General features: G+C 39.6%; 1 protein-coding gene across 1 annotated transcript in view; it reads right to left on the bottom strand.

The window, feature by feature from the left end:
- The window catches only part of MCTP2 (multiple C2 and transmembrane domain containing 2), a 104,048-nt gene extending 86,757 nt beyond the window's left edge, over positions 1–17,291 (bottom strand). The window contains exons 1-4 of the mRNA XM_032194522.1: positions 16,803–17,291; positions 12,228–12,290; positions 11,105–11,213; positions 456–598 (exon numbers count right to left, since the gene is read on the bottom strand). Of these exons, the coding sequence (XP_032050413.1) occupies positions 456–598; positions 11,105–11,213; positions 12,228–12,290; positions 16,803–17,276 (789 nt within the window). The 5' untranslated portion in view covers positions 17,277–17,291. The remainder of the gene's footprint in view (positions 1–455; positions 599–11,104; positions 11,214–12,227; positions 12,291–16,802) is intronic.
- Positions 17,292–23,419: the final 6,128 nt, after the last annotated feature.

The following is a 23,419-nucleotide window of genomic DNA, read 5'->3' as shown; positions in this document are numbered from 1 at the left end:
GTGCTCACAACTGGTAGCTTGCAGTTCTGGTAACTGTAACGTTACTCATAATGAGAAAAGGCTTTGCTACTTGTCACGGCTGCATCCCAGGTAATAATTCTGTTCAACCCTGCCAAATTACACTCCTAAAACGTGCTTATGAAACCACTATTGATTTCACTAAGCTCGCACAAGCACAGTAAGTTAGAGCAGAATTTAGCTCTATAGTCTTAAACATATCCAGGCAAGGAATTTTATTTCAACTTGGGTTTTCATAGAATGAAAGCAAAACATGCAAGTAAAATCTGGAAAAGACATATGTGCATTTTAATTTGAAATTGCTCAAACTCTTCAACTGGATCGTGTTTTATGTTATCCTACTACAGTGAATAAAAAATCATTATGGTTTTAAAGTAGAAAACAATTGCTTAAAAGAGTACTTACCTATCTTTCAAAAATTTAAAACCCAAACTTACCTTGATCCAGAGTTTTTGATCAAGGGTCTGTACAGGCAGCACTACAGTCTCATCCCAAACTGGGTTTAGGTTCTTGTAGACTACCTTACTTTTGTATAGAGTTTTCCCATTTAATTTAAATTTCACATATGGGTCACTTGTACCTGTGATAATTAATAAGAAATAGATTAGCACTGCCCCCATGTAAACCCATAATCGTAAAATATAATTTAATAAAACCATAAACAACAATAAATTACAGTGAGTTTTTAATATACATGTGTATGCATAATTACATATATAAAAATTTCTAGTTCATACGGAAACCAATTGAACATAACCAAAAGGCTGTTTGAGAGGGGGTAACAAAATCTTCAGTTTACTCGATCTATGCCGTGTTACTCTTAAAGAATGTTAATTATTCTTTAGTAACTTAGTTAACATTTTAATTTGGGTACAAAGCAAACAAGGATGAAGAAATATTTACAGGGCAACTAGCAGAAGAGTGAAAGAGAAAATGTGATCCTGTGACTACAAACATATGAATAGACCAACACTAAAAAGCATTGTAACTTTGGATAGGAGCTCCAAGGAAATCAGCAACAATAGCTAAAATGCTCATCAGGATTTCATCACTGGTGTCATTTGCCAATTTACTTAAATCTGAATTGGAAGTTTCACTGAAAAAATACTGGCATTGTTCGGTAAAACCATACACAGAACAGACTCCGTAAAGAAAACAAATAACATTCAGGTAACATTTAAAAATCCAAACAACACATTTTGCCATGGCAATAGCATTCAATATTTTTATGGAACAGATGCCCACAGACAGACCATGGGGCTCAAGCCACTCTGCAGCAATAGACAGACTTGCAGCTGTCAAAGGAAAACAGAAGAGGGAATCAACTTTTTATTATTATTATTATTATACCAATGGCATCTGCACTAACACCAATCACTGCATAAGACTCCAAAAAAAAAAAAAAAAAAAAAAAAAAGGAATGAGGTACACAAAGCATTTCACTAGATAGTTGGTTTAGACTTCACAGAAGTCTCAGACTGCCACTAACTGAAAAAGTAAAATTGAGGTCTAGCAGCACATACAATTAACTGATCCCAGGTGCTTCTTATCTGTCACATTCAGTATTGCCGGTACTGTAACTTACATTCAAAATTCTACTTCCCTGTTAACAGTTCAATTTCATTAGAAGAATCACAGCTAACCCAACAGATATATCCAGACCAGGCACTGCATGCTTCCAACATGGCCATCACTGCAAGTAGCACATTTTAAGGTGCTTATGGCAGAAGAAAAACTCCTCCACCAGACTTCACAAGTTCAGAAATAAACTGATTGTGTCCCCCCACAGGTACCCATGGAGCTACTGGTGACAAATGGGCAGCAGTTTGGAATGACCCAGTGCAAGACTAATACTCAGTCTTGTCGGTAATTTGGTGAAACAGTGAAAACACAAAAACTCCACATTCAAATATTCAAGGCTCTGATCAGTGCTATGTAAAGAAAAACTTGAGAAAAAATAGCTATGTGTTAGCATCTATTTGGAATTGAACAGTACTGTGAAGAATTATGTGCCTGGGACATATGGAGTTATTTTTAAGAACTGCAGAAAGTTTTATTCTACTTTCTTTTCAGAAGTGTTTCATTCACAGAAGGAAAATATTGATTGGATTTCAATTACTAACTACATCTGATCCTTTTTTAAATAGTTATTGCCAAAATCAACCTCTTTATTAATGTGAAAAATGCTGCAAACTTTAAAGAAATTTCTTTCCTGTCTTCTCTTAAAGATGAAAACAATAAATCCAAGGAAGTCAGAGATCGGTTTCTTAATGGTTTTTTAATGGGTTAGGACTAGACCTTTCAGTAGAATACTTATCTAAACTATGATTACGCTTTTGCATAAAACACACCACTTGAAAACAGCACATTTTACACAATGAATGGGAACAGAAAGGTAAGACATATTCCCACGATAGGGGCAGTAGCCCTCAGATGATGCAGAAGCTGAGAAATGACAGCATTGAGATCTTTGATGTTCTCCCAGCTCCAAAGATCCCAGCTCCCTTCTCCTTTAAAAAGGGAAGAGGACTGACTATTATTTACAGGACAAGCAGGAGCAAACTGAATGTTCAGAAATAACACCAGCAATAATAATGTCCAGAACAGAATCTATTCTGTGCATTAAATGGTAACCAGCCCAGATATGGAAAGCAGGTGTAGGAACTAAAAAATGAAGATGGTGCTGGAGGCAGGCAGTCTGTGGCCATAACAGACTGTGTTTTGGCACAGAAAACCCATAAGCAAGGACAAAACCTGAAAAGATAGAGAGAGAAAGAAAACAACCAACAAGTTCACTATTTGCAAGTACAAAACTCTGAGCCCTTTCTCTGAGGATGGGAAGCAAGAGGACCATATCTGAGTAAGCATCCCAATCGCATTATTGCCCTGAAAGCTATCCAGGTTGTTAATAAAGGGAAAAATAAGAAGAGGGGGAAAGGCTCCCTAGAACTGTTTGTGTGAATCAGGCTTTAGCAATTTTCCTTTTTCTTTTTTTTATAAATACATACAGATATATATATATATATATATATATATATATATATATATATAAAGCAAAAGAATATATATATCTATATAACAGTGGGGAAAAAGCTATAATAAAAAGAGGCCTTTAATTAAATAAGATTGCCACTGTGGGATCAGGCCTTCATGCTTGTCAGCTTACTCTCAAAATAAACATCTCAAAGCCAGGCCTCAGTGGTGTCACTTACTTGGGCAAGGCACGACGGGTAATCCCTCGCGATCTTGACAGCTACATAATGTTCAAACTCCTTCACGGGTGAACGGCGGCACTCGCGCGAAAGAAAATATTAATGCCGGGAATTAATAGAAAAAGGGATGATGGTTTACAAAAGCCAAACAAGGAAGAAGTGTCAAGTTAGTACCACGTTAATTGTTAGGGAAAATAATTGCGAGCGGGCGCGGGTTGCGGCGGTGCTCGGCTGTCGGGCTGTCAGAGGGGTAACATCTCAACTAGGCAGGCAGGGGAACGGGGCCGGCGGCATGGGAGTGCAGCTCCGACATCCTACAAATGATGGGCTGACACCTCCGCACTGGCAGACAGATGGACTTTAACCTCTGAGGCAGCAGCTGGGAGCAAACCAGGGCTCAGCAGCGTTTGCTCAGGTGGACCCGGGTGGCAAGGAGAGAAAAAGCGAGCTGGGCACTGGGGCTGGATAGAGAAGGGACACAGCACTGAAGCCCCTTTTCAGGCTTTCAAGGTTTCTCCCACACTGCATTGACAAAGTTCCTGTACCTCCTGGTGTCGCTGCACCCATCTCTTAGATGCCCCAGATTGCTTTCAGGTGATCAGAGTAGGTTAAAAGGAGACAGGGAATGAGAAATAAGGCAGGTGGACCAGCCCCACCTGGCAGGATGAACAGCACAGATTGCAAATTATTATTAACAGTATTTGAGTTCAAGGCTTGAAGCTATTAGATGGTTTAAATACTATTTATTAGGGACAATCTACAGTGTAACCAAAACAGAATAGCTTTTCCAAAGTGACTAGAGATTTTAGATATTAATTAGTCTGAAAAAGGACGTGTTTCATTTTCTTTTAGACACTGCAGGTGCTTGAGAATTTTCTGAAGCCAGACCATTAGGAAAAATTTCAGCAGCACCCTCCTAGCAAAAGCAACCAAGTCAACAACTTGTAAGCACTCGCACCCAGGGGTGCGCTGCAATGCAGGTTCTGAACCTGCCCATCTCAACCACCTCAGCTGCAGTCACAAGTCAGGGGGGTAACATGAGAACAATCCTGCTTGGAAGCAGTTGACAATTTAGACCCAGACAAACATTCTTCTGGTGCATAAAGCAAGGTGAGATGTTTTGAGGTGAACTCAAATATTATGCAACAACAAGAAGGTTGTTAAACAGTTAACTATATATGCATGTGTTAGATGATCTGCTTTTTAATCTAAAATCCAGTAAGAGTAAAAAAAAAAATCCTTTCATCAGCTGAATCAGTTTTCTCATTGGAGAATTGGAGAAACATGCATCTCAACAGTGATACTCCCCTGAATTAATTTCCATAATATCTATTTTGCCTCTTTTTTTTCTTCCACTAACACTTACAAGCTATGAGTGCAGGCAGACCAAGCCTCAGCTAAAATCTGAGCAAGCTTCAGTGACCAAAAGTTGCTGAGACACAGCATCAGGACAGGTCTTAGCAGCCCAAGAAACTGTTAATGGTGTTTTTAAATGGATACTGCTGCCCTCTAGCAGCAACCAAGAGATGTACCACATCAGCAGTGTTTAATAATACTGCACACTTGCTTCATAATTACAAGAAAAACACCAGACCCGATATGATTTCAAACCACACTCCATTTTATAGGAGTAAACTTACTGGAAATACAGCATATGAAACAAGTCCTGTTACATAAATAAAAAAATTACCACCTAGTCGCCTTAAAATCCTGAAAGCTCAAAGCAAGGGCAGTATGAAACATAACCTAGACCATCTTAAGTTTCAGTTAAAATCCTGTATTTGAATCTGAAAAAGGAAATGAAGGATTTATTTTATATGCACATAAAGAATGTATTTCTTAAAATCTTCCTAGAAATAGAATTACTGGAGTTATTTACAACGAGAAGTAAAAGACATTTTATAATGGAACACACACTTTTCTTCTTAAGTGGAAAACCACTATCCTTGCAAAGATCAAGGCTTAAAGAGGAAACCAGAAAAAAAGTAATCTGATGGCAGGAAATCCAGGTAATTTTGGAAAGTTTTGTGCACAGCAAGATTACGCAACCAGATGGAAATGAAACATTTCTTGGAAACAAGCATCACCAATAGGCTCCTAGGGAAAATAAACCAAAAAAACTTGACCAAAGACATATGAGGAACACACACAAACCCTCAGCTGAGGAGAAAAAAATAAGAAAAAGTGCCAGACATTTCAGAAATGGTGACTGAAATTAAACCAACAAAACAAACAAGATCCTAACAAAACGACATTTGGGACACAATGACAGCAAGAATAGATAGCTTATGACAAAGGGTAGATCAAACATGGAGCACAGGAGGGTGCAAGGACACAGCAGAAGCCACTTTTACATTACTAGTGAGCACCAAGGGCCTTTGGCATAAGTAGTTGCATCTTCTTGTATTTGTATTCTATGGCTTTATAAAAGCTCCTTGTAGGAGCCCCAAGACCCAGCGTGAGCTGTCAGGGAAGGCAGCTGCCCCTGAGAGTCAGCTTTCATGACAGAGATATTGTCATGACACAGAGATTGAACCATTTAAGAAATCTGTTATCTAAATTAGATACCTACCAAATAAAAGACCTGGTCTCTGGGCTTTACCTATTCTTTACCAGTGCTACCATCCTTATGTTTCTTAATCTAACGTTTATGTTACCAAAGGTGAGGGGCACATTTTGGAATCATTGCTTTTGTTCTAACTTGACCCATTTTCTTGAGGTTCCCCCATCTTTGCGCTTTCCTTTCCCAAGGGCAGTTGAGGAGGGAGGCTTGCAAGGACTGCCATGCAGAGGCAAAGTTTCAGCCACCCGCTGTATTCAAAGAAACTGAATTTGGAGCAGAGCAACAACTGCAGCACAAGCTGTTGTACACAGAGCTATACAGAATCCAGAAAACATCAAAATAAGTACCCAAAACCATCCAAATTCTTCGCATTTGTAAATTAGTCATGATTATGCCTTTCAAAAAGAAGTGTGAAAAGTTGCCTAATACATCTGAATAATTAATAAATCTGAAGAGCTAATGATCTAATTGCAGATACCCTGAAAACAGAGAAAGTCTAAATTAATCAGCATGTTTGCAGGGAGCGATTCAGCCTAATTGCTCTGAGCATTTGCTTTCCAAACAATGGATTTATTCTGTGTAAGCTGACAAATGCCCAGCCCAGTGCAAACCCATCCTCGCCTCCGGCACTTTGCTACCACTGTGGACCAAGGCAGGAGACAGTCCAGAGATACAGAGGGTGCAGGTCTACAGCAGGATGTTGGTGCTTGCTGTTCTGTCCCCTTTCTTTCCATTTAATTTGCCCTAGGGAGACTGCATTTTTGCATAGTTCCCAGTGGTGGTAAATGCTGCCCATGTAGCAGAGCAGCACAGCCTCTGCTGGCTCGGGGAGTCTTACAGAACCCACTGACTATCAAGTGGTTGGTGTTAGAAGTGAGAGCAGCTGCTGACATGCTCTGACTGGGGGTGATGGGATACATCCAGCCAGGAGACAGCTCCTTCTGAGCTCCTGCAACTCACCCTGCTCCTCACATGCATGTTTTCCATGTTCTGCTGCCTGGATCATGAGAGAAAGAAAAAAGAGCAAAACCCAAGTGCAGCAGCAGGAGGTGACAAGGGAATCCTTGTCGATAGGAAGAAATAGAAAAGGACAGAGACAGGGTACAAAGAACTTGTAAAAAAAAAGAAAAAAGAAAAAAATCTAGGAAACGCAAGCGTATGAATACATATATATATCTCAGGTTGGAGCAATACAGCCAAAGAAAAAAAAAATAAGAACCACAAACACTCACAAGCTGACATCACATCCAAGAAATCTATTTCTCATAACCACAGTGGCTAACAGAGCAAAACATGCACTCAATACTTCAGAGGAGCAGGATTTAGAAACATGAGGAGCTTCTCACCCTTAAAGGCCCCCAGAACAGTTTGTTTTCTTATACCAGCAGTATAGCTGGGTTTGCCAACTGAAGGAAGGTAACACCTCTGTGCGACTGTGGCATCACACTCCTGCTTAGTGTCACTGTCACTGTTCTGGAAAGGTGATTCTTACAGGCAGCAGCAGGCACAGTCAGAGCATCTTGTGGCCATAAGGGACCAGGACATTTCAGGTTTCATTAGACTGACTCATACAAACTGACATCACTGTGTCCAAGGAAAGTGAACCAGCAAGTAGAATTGTGCTCCATCCACTCCCAGTTCAAAGCACGTAGAGCTGGAAGTTGTGAGCTTCATTAAAAAGACTCAAAAATGGCAGGAAACCACAAAGGGCATAACAAAATGGCATCACTTAACACTGGTGACTATGAATGTTTCACATTTCCTTGAGGCCAAATAAGATACACAATTTTTCTCTCTCCTGCAGAACTACCAGTGTTCCACAGATGGACGGTTCACTAAAAAACATTTCTGCTTTCTATCCACGGTATTAAAACTGCAGAGGTCAGAAACTCCTCAACAACCATGTTGTTCCGTGTTATCTAATAACAGTAATACTATACAAAGTATACAGAAAGCTAAATGTTGGGTTTGGGTTGGTACACACAGACAGAACCACAACCTTCAGTGTTTTGTTCATCAGTTATAAATATGGGAGGACCCACACACCACCTAACATTAGGCACCCAATGTACATGCAGGCGATGTGACTGCCACTTGCTAATTGTCTGCTTTGGCAGTTTTAATGTATGAACTGTATCCCAAAAAGCACCAGAAAGAAGCAAATAAACCAGACTCCAAGCAAGCTTGAGTCCAATGACCCATGGGTAACACCTCTGCCACCCTGCATCCCCAAGAGGGGGCACAGCAATGTTGACCTGGGGAGGGATTTTTTTTTTTTTTTTGGAGCCTCTCCCATGTCAGTAGAACAGAGATGCTGTTCTACAGCACTACGCTTCCTTGGCTTGGGTACAGACAGACAGACAAAAAAAAAAATAATAAAAAAAAAAATAGAAAAGACAAAAGGTGAAGAAAAAAAAAGTAGTAAAAATTAGGTTAACAGATAATAAAGGTAAAGAGTAAGAATAATATGGTAAAGCAAAGGAGAAATTTGAACTATACCAAAAAGAACACGTCCCAGAAAGAGCAGTACATAGTGGGTGAAAATTCAGAAGAATATCTGGAAGGCTTGGGAAAAGTGAAGTCACCTGCTAAGTCTTACAGTCAGTCTGGGGTTATCAGAACTATTCATCTTTACAGAGAAATGTAATTAAAGCCTGTTTAATAACTTAAGTGTATAACGAGTAAATTTAGCCATGTGGATTTGCTGATTAGAACCAAGACGACTTTCCAGCAACTATACTGGTGGCCGAAATATTTCCCCTCTGTTAAACACCACAGATTGATAGATACATACACGCACGTACGTATATAAACACAAATGCACAATGCAACTGAAGCTGGAAATTGCCACCAGAGGGCAGCAAGGACCCGCTGTGCTGGGCTTTTCTTCCCTTAGAGCTCTCCAGCATTCCCCAACAGCCCTCAGCCAGGGAGATTGAAAGGAACTGGCAGTAAATTAAAATTAAGGGGAAAAGTGCATGCATGAGAAATGGGTAGGGCACCACGTAAGTGTTTTTTTTGTTTTGTTTTGGTTTGGTTTTTTTTTGTTTGTTTGTTTTGTTTTGTTTTTTTGAGTAAATACAGAGCTTCCCCAGAATGCAAACTGATGGTTCTGATGACTTCTTTGAGACATCTTTTTTTGGAGAAAATGCTGTTAATCATTAATAAATATTAAAATTTAGGAAATTTAGAAAACTTATGGTAAATCTGATTTAAACCAGCAATACTGGTATACACTCTTCACTCAGGCTCTGTGTTTTAAATTTGATCTTTTTGTTATTTAGGGTGTAACATACTCCACAGAGACAGAAGATTTGAAGTTAGCGTCCATCACTGACCAGACAAGCAGTTACCACCAGTATGACCACCGTATGTGGATAAAAACAGCACAGTGCTACTGTACTCCTACATATGAATGTTGAGACTCTACTGCCACTGCGACCTACCTAAGCATCTTTGCAGCTACTCACACGAGGCTAACCAGTGGATGCTTACCCCTCCAATATGCACAATAAAACACAGGACCAGGAACTCGACATTTACCCCCTGCATAGTTCCAGAGCAGCTCATTACACAAAATAAATAAATAAATAAATAGATAAATAAATAGATAAATAAATAGATAAATAAATGGGGAAGAGGGTTTGAAGCCCACTCCCAGCTGTGTCAGACAGCATTGCCTGGTTAGCTCTGGGGGTTTCCTGTTCCCAGAACATGAATGAGCACGACTTGGCCTCTGGCCCTAGCCACAGCCAGACTCCTAGGATACACTGGCTGCAGCCAATATGTTCCTGTATTCAAATTATTTGGAGTAGGCTAGTACACTCCAGAGCAGCGGCTGTATCTGGTGTCACAGCGGGTGAGAGGAGGGAAGTTGCATTTGCCTGACCCACAAGCTTTCTGTGAGGTTCTCATACTGACTTTGCTCATCTCTCCAACTTCCCACTTCTAAAAGCACGATGCAAAAACCACAGTGGCTGCAGTTCAGGCTTACGTGTCTCACAAAGACCTTATGTAACCAGCAGGACAAAGACCTATAAGGATGCCATCAGGGCATCACCACTATGCTTTTCTGAAGGTACTACCACCACAACACAACTGTGCCTGAAGAATTATCATTAAAAAACTATTTTCCCACTTCACCACAAAGTCTTTGAAAAAAAGCAGGAATTTTATTGAATGATTTACCACCTCACATACTCAGTCTTCTAAATGAACAGTCATTTGCCACAGAAAGTGACAGACCCATCAAACTGATTTTTTCCCCTTATGCTGTTTCACTTTGTTGCACAATGCTTCATTAAGACAAGCATTTGCTTTCTTATGCAAGAAAACACAGCCTAGAGCAAACTATGTGTTCTGTCCTCTATAGAAATACTGCTCTGCTGGAATCACTCATTTATAACATCTCTTCCATGGAAGCAGCTGGATATGTCCTGGCTTGTGCAGCTTGCTAGGATATCTGATGAACTGCTACGCTGTCAGGAAGTACATGCTTCTGTTTAAAGAGTGATGATCTTAATCTAAGTATTCATTCACTACTTCCAAAAGCTAGGAAGAAAAAGCAGCATATGCTTGGCCAAGAGTTACTGTTTGGTGAAGACATGAAAAACCAACATGGAAAAAGTTAACTGAGATAATAAAAGATGGAAATCCCCAAAACAAGCACCGCATGTGAAGGCTTATAAATCCATACAGGTCCTTCCAGATGCAAACCTTGAATGCAAGGCTAATTCAAGCTGATTTTCTTTAAACTGTAGTTATTTTTCAGTATGGCTTTATTCTCTTATTCTCTTCTTTTTTTGATACACTTTTTTTTCCTTTTGAATTCTGTCCTCTTAAGTTTTATTAAGTTGTGTTTGAAATTCATGAAAGGGGCCTTGACTTACACCCACTCTTCCCACAGTTTCCCTTTTATTAAATTTTTTTACCGATAACCTAAAGCTCTCCTAGAACAGCTATTTTATTTATCACATTTCAAATTATTCCTTTTTTTAAAAAAAAAAAATAGATTAGAATCTCTGAAGATTAATGACTGCAGTTCTTGAATAGATACAGATGCTAAGTACAATAAGGGAGGGGTTTTGCAGCTGTGCAATCAGGAAGGAGCAGCAAACACAGGGCAGCTCCCTCCCCTGTGTATCTAAGGTGGATAAACCCAGGTGTTGATTGCTCTGACCTGGACACAAGTCAATGACTTATTGCATCAGAGATAAGAAAAGATGTTGATGGCACAAAGTGCTGCCAAACTCCCGTCAGTGAAAGCAGAGTCCTGCAACCCAAAGGGAAGCAGCTGAAAGGTGTGGCTCACCACAACGATCTCTGATAACCAGGTTCCGGCCTTCTTTCAGGTGAATGGTCAGGAGGTAAGCAAAGGGGCTAGGCAAGTCATTCAAACAATCACTTCCTTCTTCTACAGCCTAAGGAGAACAAAGAAATCAGTCACCACTACATGCCTCCCCAAGCAGACACGTGAACAGAGCAGGTGTTTTCTTGGTACTGCAGAGGTGAAGTTCACAGGCCTTTTTTCTTTGGGCAATCTTTTACAGTGCACTTGTCAGAAAAAAGAAAAGAAGATGTCTGAGACTGCTTCCTTACATAAATAACTAATCATCATTGTCAGATAAACTCACAAAACCAAGGGTAACAAAAGGAGGGCTACAACTGATAATCAGTTATAATAGTAAAGGTCATAAATGCACAGACAGGCTTTCTAAATCCTAGCATTTCTTTTTTTTTTTCTTTTTTTTCTAGCTGCTTATTCCTTGTGCATTCACATTTATCTGCTGAAATCATGAAAAATACAAATTTCATAAAATTACTGAGTGGAATATTTCTTTATACAGGTTTAGAAGACATGAAAGCAGCATTAGACAAAGCATTCTTGTTCAGAGTTTCTGCCAGGGTTACCTCCCACATCACCACCATCCAGATGGCATATTTGGTGAGGGCAAAGGTAATGAAGTTTGCCTAGAATAAGCAAATACACTTTACATGAGGATTGCATGTCAATAACTGCCAATGCCTTTTTGCACTGTTGTAAAACTGGATTGTTGTCATGTTAGTTAAACCCTACATTCATAGTAAGGTAGTTGCAGTCTCTATTTTAATTCAATTTATTCCTGAGATACTGAGTATTTGTGCTGATGTTTTCATCAGTTAGCACTGCCAACAGAAATTATAGAATACTTTACAAAAGCAGGACATGCCAATCTATTTAAAATATTCAAACCTGCCTTGCATGACCGCCAAAAAAATGCCCCAAAAATACCATGCCGGAAAAACCTATAGGAAGCTTCACATGCTTTTTTTTTTTTTTTTTTTTTTTAAACCTGTAAGGAGCAAATCAGCAAAGAACCCAAACCTAAAATTAATTGTGCTTCCCCTAAACAGTCTGACAAAGATTCAAAATACTTTAAAGTAATAGGACGTACCATCTGATCATCGAAAAATTGAGACGATATGGAAGAGTCTAAATCTATTCCTCCACAAGAGTCCTATCAAAAAAATAGAAAGAGTTAGACAATAGTAATAAAAGTAACATAGTAATAGGTAATAGTAATAATATAGTAATAGGTAACAGTAACATAGTAATACACGGTGCCTTCATTGCTGAAGGTCCTTTCCAAAACTCCCCTGATGCCCAATGGTTATTCCATCTGGTGACTTATCAGTTGCAATGCTGACCCTTACTCCTGGGCAGAATTACAGTTGTTGAATCTCCAAGTTTCCTCGCTACAATTAAAATAAATAAATAAATAAATAAAAATCCAGAAGTGGTGGCAGCAGCAGCAACAACCTGAGTTTGGAGAGTGGGTGGCACTCTCACATCACTGCAATTTCTCCTTCGTTGCCCGAAAGTTAAGGCCCAAGAGAAGGTTGTTGTTTTTTGTTTTTTGTTTTGTTTTGTTTTGCAAAACCTTGTTTTGTGTTTTAATTCAGATCTCTTAAACTTTCAGTGGGGAGAGAAGGTTTCATGCTAATATTTTAGTGTAAGTTATGCTCCAGTAACTCATACAAACGTACACACAATGTGTGTAATTCCATGGGGCACATTTGCAAAGTTCAGAGGGAAAAAAAAAAAAAAATTAGAACCAAATGTCAAAGGGAAAAAGGAGGGAAAAAAAGGATAGTGGACATTTACTTCCCTACATTCTGTAGTAACTGGAAAGACCAAAAATTGTTATCAAGTCTCTAGCACATCAGAGGAAGTCAAACATTTCTTCCTAAAGACTAACTCATTCAAAAACTTGAGGCTATAGTGACGCAGTGTCTAGACTGTCTGGACACACAGAAGGGATTCATTCAGTGGCCAGGACACTGCTGCTGACGCTATTTTGACTGCCAGGACAGTCTATGATGATCACTTACACTGAAGAGGACCTATGTGCACATGCAACTCTTTGGTCTAATGCAGGACAATCACAGCCTATTCAAATACCAAGATTTATTCTAATAACAACCTCACTCTACAGAAATGCACACAAGGTGAAATTTGATCCCCATGTGAAAATGTTATTTCGTGCAGTGTGGTAACATCCAAATCTCTTAGATGAGAGCTGCATTGTGTTGAGCACCATACAAACAACAACAAAAAAATAAATAAATAAAAAGAAGCAGTTCCTGCATCACAGATCATAAATCTTAGAGATATTGATATGCTGAAATAAATATAAATAAGCTTCTGTGTAATTATTCTTCCCCTCCTCTTCCCATATACATATATTACATATCAGGAAATACAGTAATCCAGCACTGCAAGTAAAATTTTACTTGCATGACAGACAAAATTTAACATTATGGTTCCCACAGTAATCGTAACTTGGCCACCTTGCAAAAACACATTAAAAGTAGAAATATTATTATCATAAAGAGCAGCAGAAGAGTTTCCTTGCACAACAGAACTGAGTTATAGCTGCTAGGGGAACCCTAACTTTGAATTTCCTGACTAGCATGCATAAAATCTCACTTGTGTGCATTAAACCTAGCATTTCTACAGTAGTCTCTGGCTTCACAGGAATGTCTTTCAGGCACCGTTATTGGCACTGATAATAGTTTCTCTTGTTCTGCATGGCAAAACATGGAATCAAAGAACTGTATTGAAAAGCACAATTAGAATAATAAGAAGTACTAAACTACCCTAATATCTTTTACAATAAAAAATCCATCCTCAAAGTTATGCATTCGTATTTGTTGTTTGTTCTTTCTTTACTTGTATTATATGGATAGAAATTGAATAAAAATAGCTTGTTTTTCATGTTATCTCCATATAAAGTGAAGCACTATTACTCTATGTAGCTGATTGCAATGAGATCATTGAATATACATAAAAGTCTAGCCAAAAATACTGTCCTGAAATCTTGATTTTATCTAACTACAGTAATATTTCTGAACTTAATACAAGCAAACAGCACCACATTCATCAACAGGGTCATAGCTGCAAATCTGTGTGCAAAAAAATAAAACGTTAGCATATGCATGAATATATACAAATGAATAAAACTTTCCTCCTGGCAGGGTTTACAACCTCTACCTCCTCTTCTTATTTGTTCAAGGCCAAGAATGATTCAAAATACAAGTGCACTGAGTATATCATCAACCAGACGGGCCTTTGGGTTGCTACTGACTCACAGCAAGGTGTTAGATGAAGAAATGGTGTTAGTGCACTTCAGTAATGACGCGTGACCACGGACAAAAAGCAACAGCAAAAAGTGACATCAACAGTGTCCTTTGCAATCTGAACAAATCAGGCAGGGGTTCAACACAACTTCAGTTACTCCTCTGCTCTTTCAATCTGCATACCGCGACTACAGAGGACAAATAAAGTTAATCTTTTGGCAAATGGAAATGCAATGTGAGCAGTGAGAACTTCTACTGAAGATGGAATGCTCCCAGCACCAACGGCTCTGTGTTGAGCATTCAGAACAGTGTAAAAACCACAACCCCACACTGAGCTTAGGTATGAGGCTCAGAAAGTATCTCATGGTACTGGGTGACCAAAGAAAACCAGGAAATGAGTAGGTGGCATGTGACAGGCAATTCAGGGGGAAAAAAGCTCAACCTACATCTTTTCTTTTTTTAGTTTATTTTGTTCCATGGATCTGCCTGCCTTCCTTCTGATTTACCTCACTAATCAGTGAATGATGTTCACAAAAGAATGATGCAAGTAATTGTCATGCTGTGCTCTCTGCAACAACCCCACCTAGTATTAGAACACCAATAACATGCACAACAAGCTGTCCCCATCAGAGGGGCTCAGACTAAAGATTTCATGGCTGTTCAATGAAGAATAAGAACCAAACTTTGAAAATAATTGAGTTTAATATTCCTTATCTATTTCTACTTTCATTTGCTTCATTCTGCTACAAGATATTTAGAAAAATCTTTCTGCATTTAAAAGTTATTGGAGGCAGATTACAGGAATGGAGGTAAGATCTTCACACAGAGATAGGGTTTGGCATGAAAGTAAATATTAAATGATTTAGATGCACAAACACATTTTGGGAATGATATAAATGCTACAGAGAATAAGACAGACAGATTGCTATGCGTCTGGAGGAAACTTGAAATTAATCTATTCCATCATTATACAGTTACCACTTTCTGCTGAAGTGCTTAGCTTGCCCAAAGTCAAGCAGAATTTGGGATTAATTTTGGTGCTGCTGCAAATACAGTTGCTAAATTTTAGGTTGGAATTTGTTGGTCTACAACAGCAGAAAAGAACTGCTGATATAATTAAAAAAACCTGGAAGCAAGCTCCTAAAATAATGATTATCCAACCTACTTTATGCTGATTAACCTGAGTTGATATAAATTTTAAGCTAACGTTTAAAATTTAGCAACAGAAGTGATGTTCACTAGCTAACACTGTGATCTGTTGCTTCACAGGGGAGATAACATTGCTTTGATAAGAATGCACAGAGATAGAGAACAAGTTTTATATCATAAAAGACCATTTTCCTTATAGTAGCACTGATCATAATTTTGTTAAAGATGTTAATTCACCTGTGAAAGCCACTTCCAAAGGAGAGCTTTAAACCTAAGTGTCTGTTTTCCATTTTTACATCTTGGATGACTCAGAAAATCAGCTGCCATACCTGCAACACTTAATTTATGGGAAAACAACCTCAAAACTTAGCTCAAAACCTAACTTTCCTAGTGAAAACTCAACTCAGAAGGAAACAGATTTCCACAAACAAAAAAAATTTTGCCTACAATGTTTCAGACAGCCACAACCTTCACCTGTTTGTCTTATAAAGCTACCATGTGACTCCATAGATTTGCCACTTTGCTCTGGCCAGGCAGGATTTACTGTTTCATGTCAAATTCAAAGCATGTTGGACTTGGATCCTCCTGTTCTTGGGACATTATGTCCAGCCACAGAAGCACTGACCACAAAAGTGGTAAGAAAGGAAAGAAGGGGAACAAGATGGGGAATTCAGACCAAGTATTTTGATTTTACACCTCCTCTAATTAATCACAAACCAAACCCAAAGGACAGCCCTGAGCATGTTCCACACACCCACTGCATTCCACCACACATTCATTTTGACTAATTCCAGGTGTTGGCAGAGTTCGCTTCACCCTTCATCTTTCACCTCTTGCCTTCAGCTGGACCTTGAGTGGGCAGTAAGTTGGTTTTGCTACAGCAGTCCTAGTAAGTTATATTAATTAAAAAGAATTCTACAAGTGCATCAGACAGCAGTATGTTTCAGAGCTCAGAAAGCTACAGCTACTTTTGACCTAAGTAAGCAATTCCAACGTCTCTGAACAATCTGAAGTATCATAGATTTGCCAAAAAAAAAAAAAAAATCGAAGTGTGGTTAATTTTGCAGCTCCACAATGACAGAAAGGATATCTGAATTTGGCCTCAAAAATATATATAACACATTGGGTTTATGCTATTTTTTAACCCTTATACCTCGCAAGTGGTCCCTCTTCTCCACCCCTTCATAACCCAGTCTGGCTCAAGAGGGCCACTCAGCTTGGCCATCACCCAAGCCCCTCACCTCCATCATCTCATCTGCCAGGTCATTGCTCAGTCGGGCTCTCTGCAGCAGCTCAAGAAGGTCATCACTGGATGGCCGTTTCCCCTCAGGTGTGGGGCCTTCTGCCACACGTGCAACCGAGCAGGCCACATCCCCCTCCGTGCGTGCAGTCGACTGCCTTGGCCATGGCCAGTCCCCTCCTGCTGGCCTCACCGATGCATTTCTGCTTTTCAGAGACACCACAGGCCTGGGGAGGTTGCTGGGGGAGTCTCCTGACAGGACCTGAGTGCTCGAATACGTCGTTTCTTCTTCTGTGATAGTCTCCACCTCCAGCATGTCAGGCACTGACACACTGAGGCGTCGGTCCAGCGAGCGGACCTTGCTCACCACCATCTTGCTGGATCTCTTCTTCGTCTTCCTTGTGCTTAAGTTTTGCAGGAACGGCCTCGTTCTCTGCTTCAGGGATCCCCAGACGGATGGCTTATCCAAGTCCATTGCTGCACACGGGACCTCAGCAATGCCTCTGGTACAAAACAGCATCAGCGATTCCTGGGGTGACTAAAAGGAATGTAGGAAGAAAGCAAGTCAGTCAGGAAAACTAACAACCGCTGAAGGTTATGATTCACATTGCCTCATCTTAAAACTTTCAGTCATTTTTCTCAACAGTAAAAGCAAAGCATTAGTAAGTGCTTCCCAATACAATCTGGTAGGTAGTTTTGATTGTTTACAAGGAAAACAGCCAGAACAAGTATTTAATCCTACACTAAAATGCAATGTCTGTCCACTGCTTTATGATTGCTATGAGAACATTTTATATCACTTCTGCCAAGTCCCGGTTTGAAAAAAAAAAAAAAAAAAAAAAAAAAAATTATCTCGTTTGAAACTGCTTCTGAAAAAAACTTACTGACGGAATTTAAATCATAATTCTAGCACACAAAAAAAATGCTGGCAAAGCTGTCACTGTGATTTCTGATGATGATTTTTCAGTCTACGTACATTTTCTTTGTTCTTTCTTAGACTGTGAGGATTTTTCCATAACTTACCAGAGGACAAGCACACAAAAATCAGCTCCACAAACTAAATGAAGAAGGCAGAAGAGATCACCTATAGCATTAGAAATCCCAACTAAGACACCCCAAAATACACCCTCATGTTACCCACTATCAGCAGTAGTCACCTCTGAAGAATTAATTTACCTCATAAAGAAGGCAGTTCAGAGAAAATGAGGACAAAAATGACATAAGAAATCACAGATTTTGAAAACCTGGCTGGTGGAGTTTTGTCTTTAAATTGATTCATGCTGAACACTTCTACAATAGTGAAGGGCACGAAGAAAAGTTCCAAAATCACCTACTGAATCTGCATTGTAAGACAATGGTTGAATGGACGCATCTGTGCACAGGAATATCCTCACAGACTGTGTTTTTTGGAGTTAGCATCTGAGCAACCATCCTTATTCTGTAAAGCAAAGACAGTCAAACCATCATCCACAGTTGTTAAGAAAAAAAAAAAAAATGAAACTTGCAGATTTACTCTTACTGTCAACAAAGACACAGAGCTTATAGCACATACCTATATCATTAGCAATGGATACCTGTTAAATTCTATATTTCTGCTTCCAAAAATCAGAGCGCATTTAAATGCACACAGTTGACCAAATCACTTAGCTGACCAAAAATAACTCATCCCATTATTACCCTATATTGATGGAAAATACCAGAGTAGACAACAGAAATACAACTGATGCATAAACCCAGATAGAGAAATCACTGTCTGCTCTCCAAGACATCTACTCTTATATTTCATTAGTTTGAATGAGGTTGCCCAGGCAGTTTCTTAACAACTTATTTAAATTTATGACTATCCCCACCACATTTGCAGTGTTCAGGCATCTACAAAAGTCTTTAACTGTATTACTGCATAACTAAAGCTACACAATCCCTCCTACCCTCATTTATATTGCAATATAAATGCTTGCTATCATAATAGTTACAGTCAATTCGAAAAATAATAAGCAATTTTGGCACTACATGCATTCAACAAAGCAATATCAAATTTTGCCCACATAGGAATGTGTGCTAGTATAGACACATCAGCTAAACACAGGATTTTCACCCCTAGCTCCTATAGACAGACCTAATATCAAAGTGCACATGGACAACTAGAATTATTTTTTCTTCACATCACGAAGAAGCAAAAACGTTTCTGAACCAAATGTACCAGGGAGAGAAGAAATAAATGCAAACCTGAACACATTTGACCAGATATACAGGGATGCCCATGGTGAAGAAGCACCTGATGCCCTGTGCGAGCCGTGCTCACCTTGGCTGATAGCCTTGACCTAGGCTCTTCGTTCTTTAAATAAAAATTTGACAAGGAAGCTGCAGGCCTTCTTGGTAGCATTGTACCTCAAGAGAAATTACTAGGGTAAACACAGTTGCACAAAACGTTATGAAATACCACTGTTGGCATTCGTTGAAACAACTGTCTCCTGCCAGTGGCCTCCACTCCGCCTGCCCAGAAGCCTTCCAAAGCAAAGCCATCATGGATAAAGGCAGGAACCAGCTCACAACATTCGCCTCCCAAGGCTCTTACTGCTTCCCATTCCTTTCCTGTTATTCTCCACCCCTCTCGTTTTGATGGCCCACTGCTGTCGTTCTTACTTTGTTTGCTTTGAGATTTTGTTTCCTAGCAGCAGGCTAGTTCCTGTAGGTTTTGTAGTTACATTCCTCCAGTTGTTTTTTCATAGAAATGCCCATTCAGCAAGGATGGTCTGAAGGCCATGGGGTATTTCTGAGCCCCACTGGCACTTGACTCATCACGAGCAGGTTTCCTCAAGCCAGACAGAATCACAGTGGAGGAAAAAAAAACAAAACAAACAAACAAACCAAAAAAAAAAAAAAAAAAAACAGGGGAAAGTTTTCTGGGTTTTGGTTGGTCAGGACAGCAGGGATAGCTCGAGCAGCTCAGCAGCTCCTATGCTGGGTTAACAGTGGCAATATTTGCTGTGTGAAGGAGCACAAGGCTGCTTGAACTGAGGCCAGAGGAGAAGCTGTTCAACCCAGCCCTGGATTGCCGAAGGGTTTGGCCATACTCCACCTCCGAACCTATACACCCACACGCCTGCTGCAACTGTAACTTTCATTTTATAAATATTGTAAAGACAAGCAAATTAATCCAAACGACTGTTGTAATACACAAAAATACATACATTACTGCAAGTGTTGTGATTTTATACAAAAAGGGTAAATACAGTCTGAAGGGCAAATGCACTTTGACATCTGCCAGCCAGCCTGGCACTTTTTTCACTTCCCCAGTTTACAAAGAAAAACAACACAAAACCACCCCCGTGAGCAGAAATTTATGCCCTGGAGACATCAGTGGAAGACGAGGGATGGGGACCACCACCCTGGTGCAGTGCTGGAGATAGGTGTGCCAGGCTTTTGGGGGTACACCCACCCCAAAAATAAACATTCACATGTTCAGATGTTTCCCTGAATGAGCACACGAGCTCTTGTGAACATTAAATCACACCACTAATTAAGCCAGTCTGTTCTTTCTTACTCCATGAGTTTTCCTCCACTTTCCTTTTCCATACTGAGCAGCATCAACAGAGGCACATCATTTTAAAGAGAGAGAAATTCCCTGTTTCTTGTAAAAAACATGTTCTTTGTGTCAACATGTTGCTCACATACTCCTTATCCGCCACAGGCCAGCACCTTTTCCTTTTCCTTCCACTGTCTCAGAAGTTTAGTGCCAAGCCTATCACCTGAGATTCCCCGAGCAGACATGGTGAAAGGCGTACTTTGCCAAATTGCTGGTCTGAGCGTGGCCTCTTTATTCTTTCCTTGCATCAATGGCACATTGTCCTATAGAGCTGCAAACAATATCCTGAGAAACATTTCCTGTTATCAATTTTAACTTGGTTGTTTTTAATTGAATGGCTCCTTGTTACATAATAAGATATAAATTAAAAAAAATAATAATCAGTCTATCTTCTTCAGCTTACTCTGTAATATGCTGCTAAAGCTCAGAGCAATCCCTATAGCTTAATCTCTTCCTTCAGAGAGACACTTTTGGATTGCACCTGTCATTTTTATTACAGCCTGTTCTTTTGCTGTGTCTCCTCTTTTGGGGGCAGTAGGAGCAAGAAAGAAAAGATTCATGACAGCAAAACTGGTCACAGCTCACCATCTGACTGATGTTACTAATTTCTAGTATTTTATTCTCCCTTAAGTATCTTCTAACTACAGTCTTCAGGATTACTTTTTTTTTTTTTTTTTTTTTTTTTTTAATAACGTTTTGGTCTCTCTCACTGTAACACACTCTACTTACTCCCTTAAGTGGTTATAATATTCAGAGTTATATGATTTTTTAGGTGTTCTAACAGGTGGCTGTGAGAGATTTCAGAAGTCATTGAAAGCCTAGAGAAATCATCCTGCAATTTCACTTCACATACTGTTTTGTCAGGAAGCCAGAAGAAACACAAGTGAGAAATACTACATGACAAAAAAATACTATAAAAGTGAACAATATCCCAAATAAGTGGGGAAACAAAACCAAATTGATTTAAATATTGGAAATTACAGAACGTGTTTGTCTTTCTTCACTTTAAGTAATCATTCTCTGCACACCCAAAGTGCTTAATGCTCACTGAAGCAGCCCTGAAATGCTCCCCGCTAAAGCCTTTCAGAGGCGTCCTCACAGCCAGCAAAAAGATAAAAACACAATTGAGCACACCGCCGCCACTATTACAACCTTCATAAATCCGGTAATCACTGTGCTCAATTTACTTCTCCAGTTAAAGTGTGAATGTTGGGTCAGTCAGAGTGCCAACAATGTTCATAATCTGTAATTCAGTCAGTATGCTCTCAGCTCCAACCAAATGCTGGCCAACATTTCAACCCAGTGTAGCTGGAAAGGGTAACGTGTTAGAGGATGTTAGGAAGATATTCTTCAGTTGCATGCATCTTAACATAGGTTCCCGCTGGACAACAAACTAACAGAACTCCCTTGCTATAAAACCTCCATTGATTCTGGCTGTTCTGGTGTAAAATACTCCCCCTAATCTCTGCCTGCACAGCAGGCACTGGCATAAAACCTACATTACACAACTTTCAAGCAAAGCTAATTACACTTTTCCTACAAATCCCAGCCATCTGCACTAGCAGCCACAAATTAAACCATTCCTCCCTGGGAGAAATAAGGAAAATATAAGGAAAAAAAAAAAAACTCTCTGCTGGTTAAACAACTGTATGTGCAGGCTGGTTACTTCTGTAGCATTGTATAAAGTGTCCCAGGTTTTTCCTCAGCACTGCATATGGAACTTCAGTCGAGTGTGAAGCTTTACAACTGAGAGCAGAATTACTTCAGAAAAATAAACCTATGCTTCCTTCTTTGCAGTAGCTTATTTCAGTCATTTATCTGGCAATGCAATACTTAGTCATAAGCATCATCAACCACAGAGATAAGAAAATATCTATACATCTCCACAAAGCCCAGCTTTGCTCAGAGCTACCAGTTTCTCCTGGAATACTCTAAATGCAGCACGAGTTAAACTCGTATACAATACTTAAAACATTAAAAAGAAAACTGCATACTTCACCATGGGCAGGATGTCCCTTAGGTCATCAACCCCTTCAACCACTTCCTTGGCAGGTAAAACAAGTCCGAAACAAAAGGCTGACCTGTGGCTGCTCCTCTGACCGTGATCACACAAGCTACCAAGGGCCACTGAATTAGAGAGCTACATCATGACACAGAACAAGTGAGACAGACTTTTCTTCCTGCATCTCTGTCCGACAGCACAGGGTAAATACCTGAGCTAAAATTTGCCACAGCACCAGAAAAAGTCTAATCTCAGTCTGACTCTGCACAGGCTAATTACCCCGGGGAAATCAGTGTTAGAATTATTTTTAGTACTAACAAGCATCAAAGGGAGCACACTGCTGAAGTGTAGCTAACGTCTTCATTGCACAGGCGGCTTGCTGCAAAAGCAGGGTCATGCCTTGGCCAGCTTCCAAATCTCACCATTGCAGCTGGGCTTAAGCTTCCCTTGCTGGGCTTCAAATAATGTGAGTCCATTGAGGCAGATTCTGCTCTTCTATTTCTACAGATTCCTTTGCAAAGCATACTGCAAGGGTAAATTTTAAAAATAAAAATGTGACTTGATGCTGTCAAACAAGTTAGTGCAAGTGTTTCATAAAAGACAATTTTGCATGCTTCAATGCTTGAATAGAACTAAGAAGTCCAAAAGAAACCTAACTTATTTTCTTGATGTAAGCTGGAAGAAATCTACCGTCTTTGCTGTAGAAAGGCATCAATAATATTAAAGGTAAATGTGAATCTTACAAAAAGCTTGTTTATCCCATGCAGATAATAGAAACATCTTGAATAATGCTCTTCTTAGCTATGTTTATTGTTGTACCTAAATCCTCCACAGGTCCCTGGGTTTTCCAGCTGTGGGCGTTTGGATTCCATGCTTGCCTTTTCATTTTTTAATTGGTTCAAACACGATGACCTCCACCTTTCACAAAAACAAGAAATGGGCACACATCTTCCTCCACTTTTCACACAAGAGAGGAACATGAGGATGCTCCAACTCCTCAGAGACTCTTTTGCACAATCTAAAGAGCTTT

This window comes from Aythya fuligula, chromosome 11, assembly GCF_009819795.1.
Source record: "Aythya fuligula isolate bAytFul2 chromosome 11, bAytFul2.pri, whole genome shotgun sequence".
Lineage (NCBI taxonomy): Eukaryota > Metazoa > Chordata > Aves > Anseriformes > Anatidae > Aythya > Aythya fuligula.
Note: the sequence above shows the minus strand (reverse complement) of the source record. Positions and strands in the feature narration are given on the sequence as shown.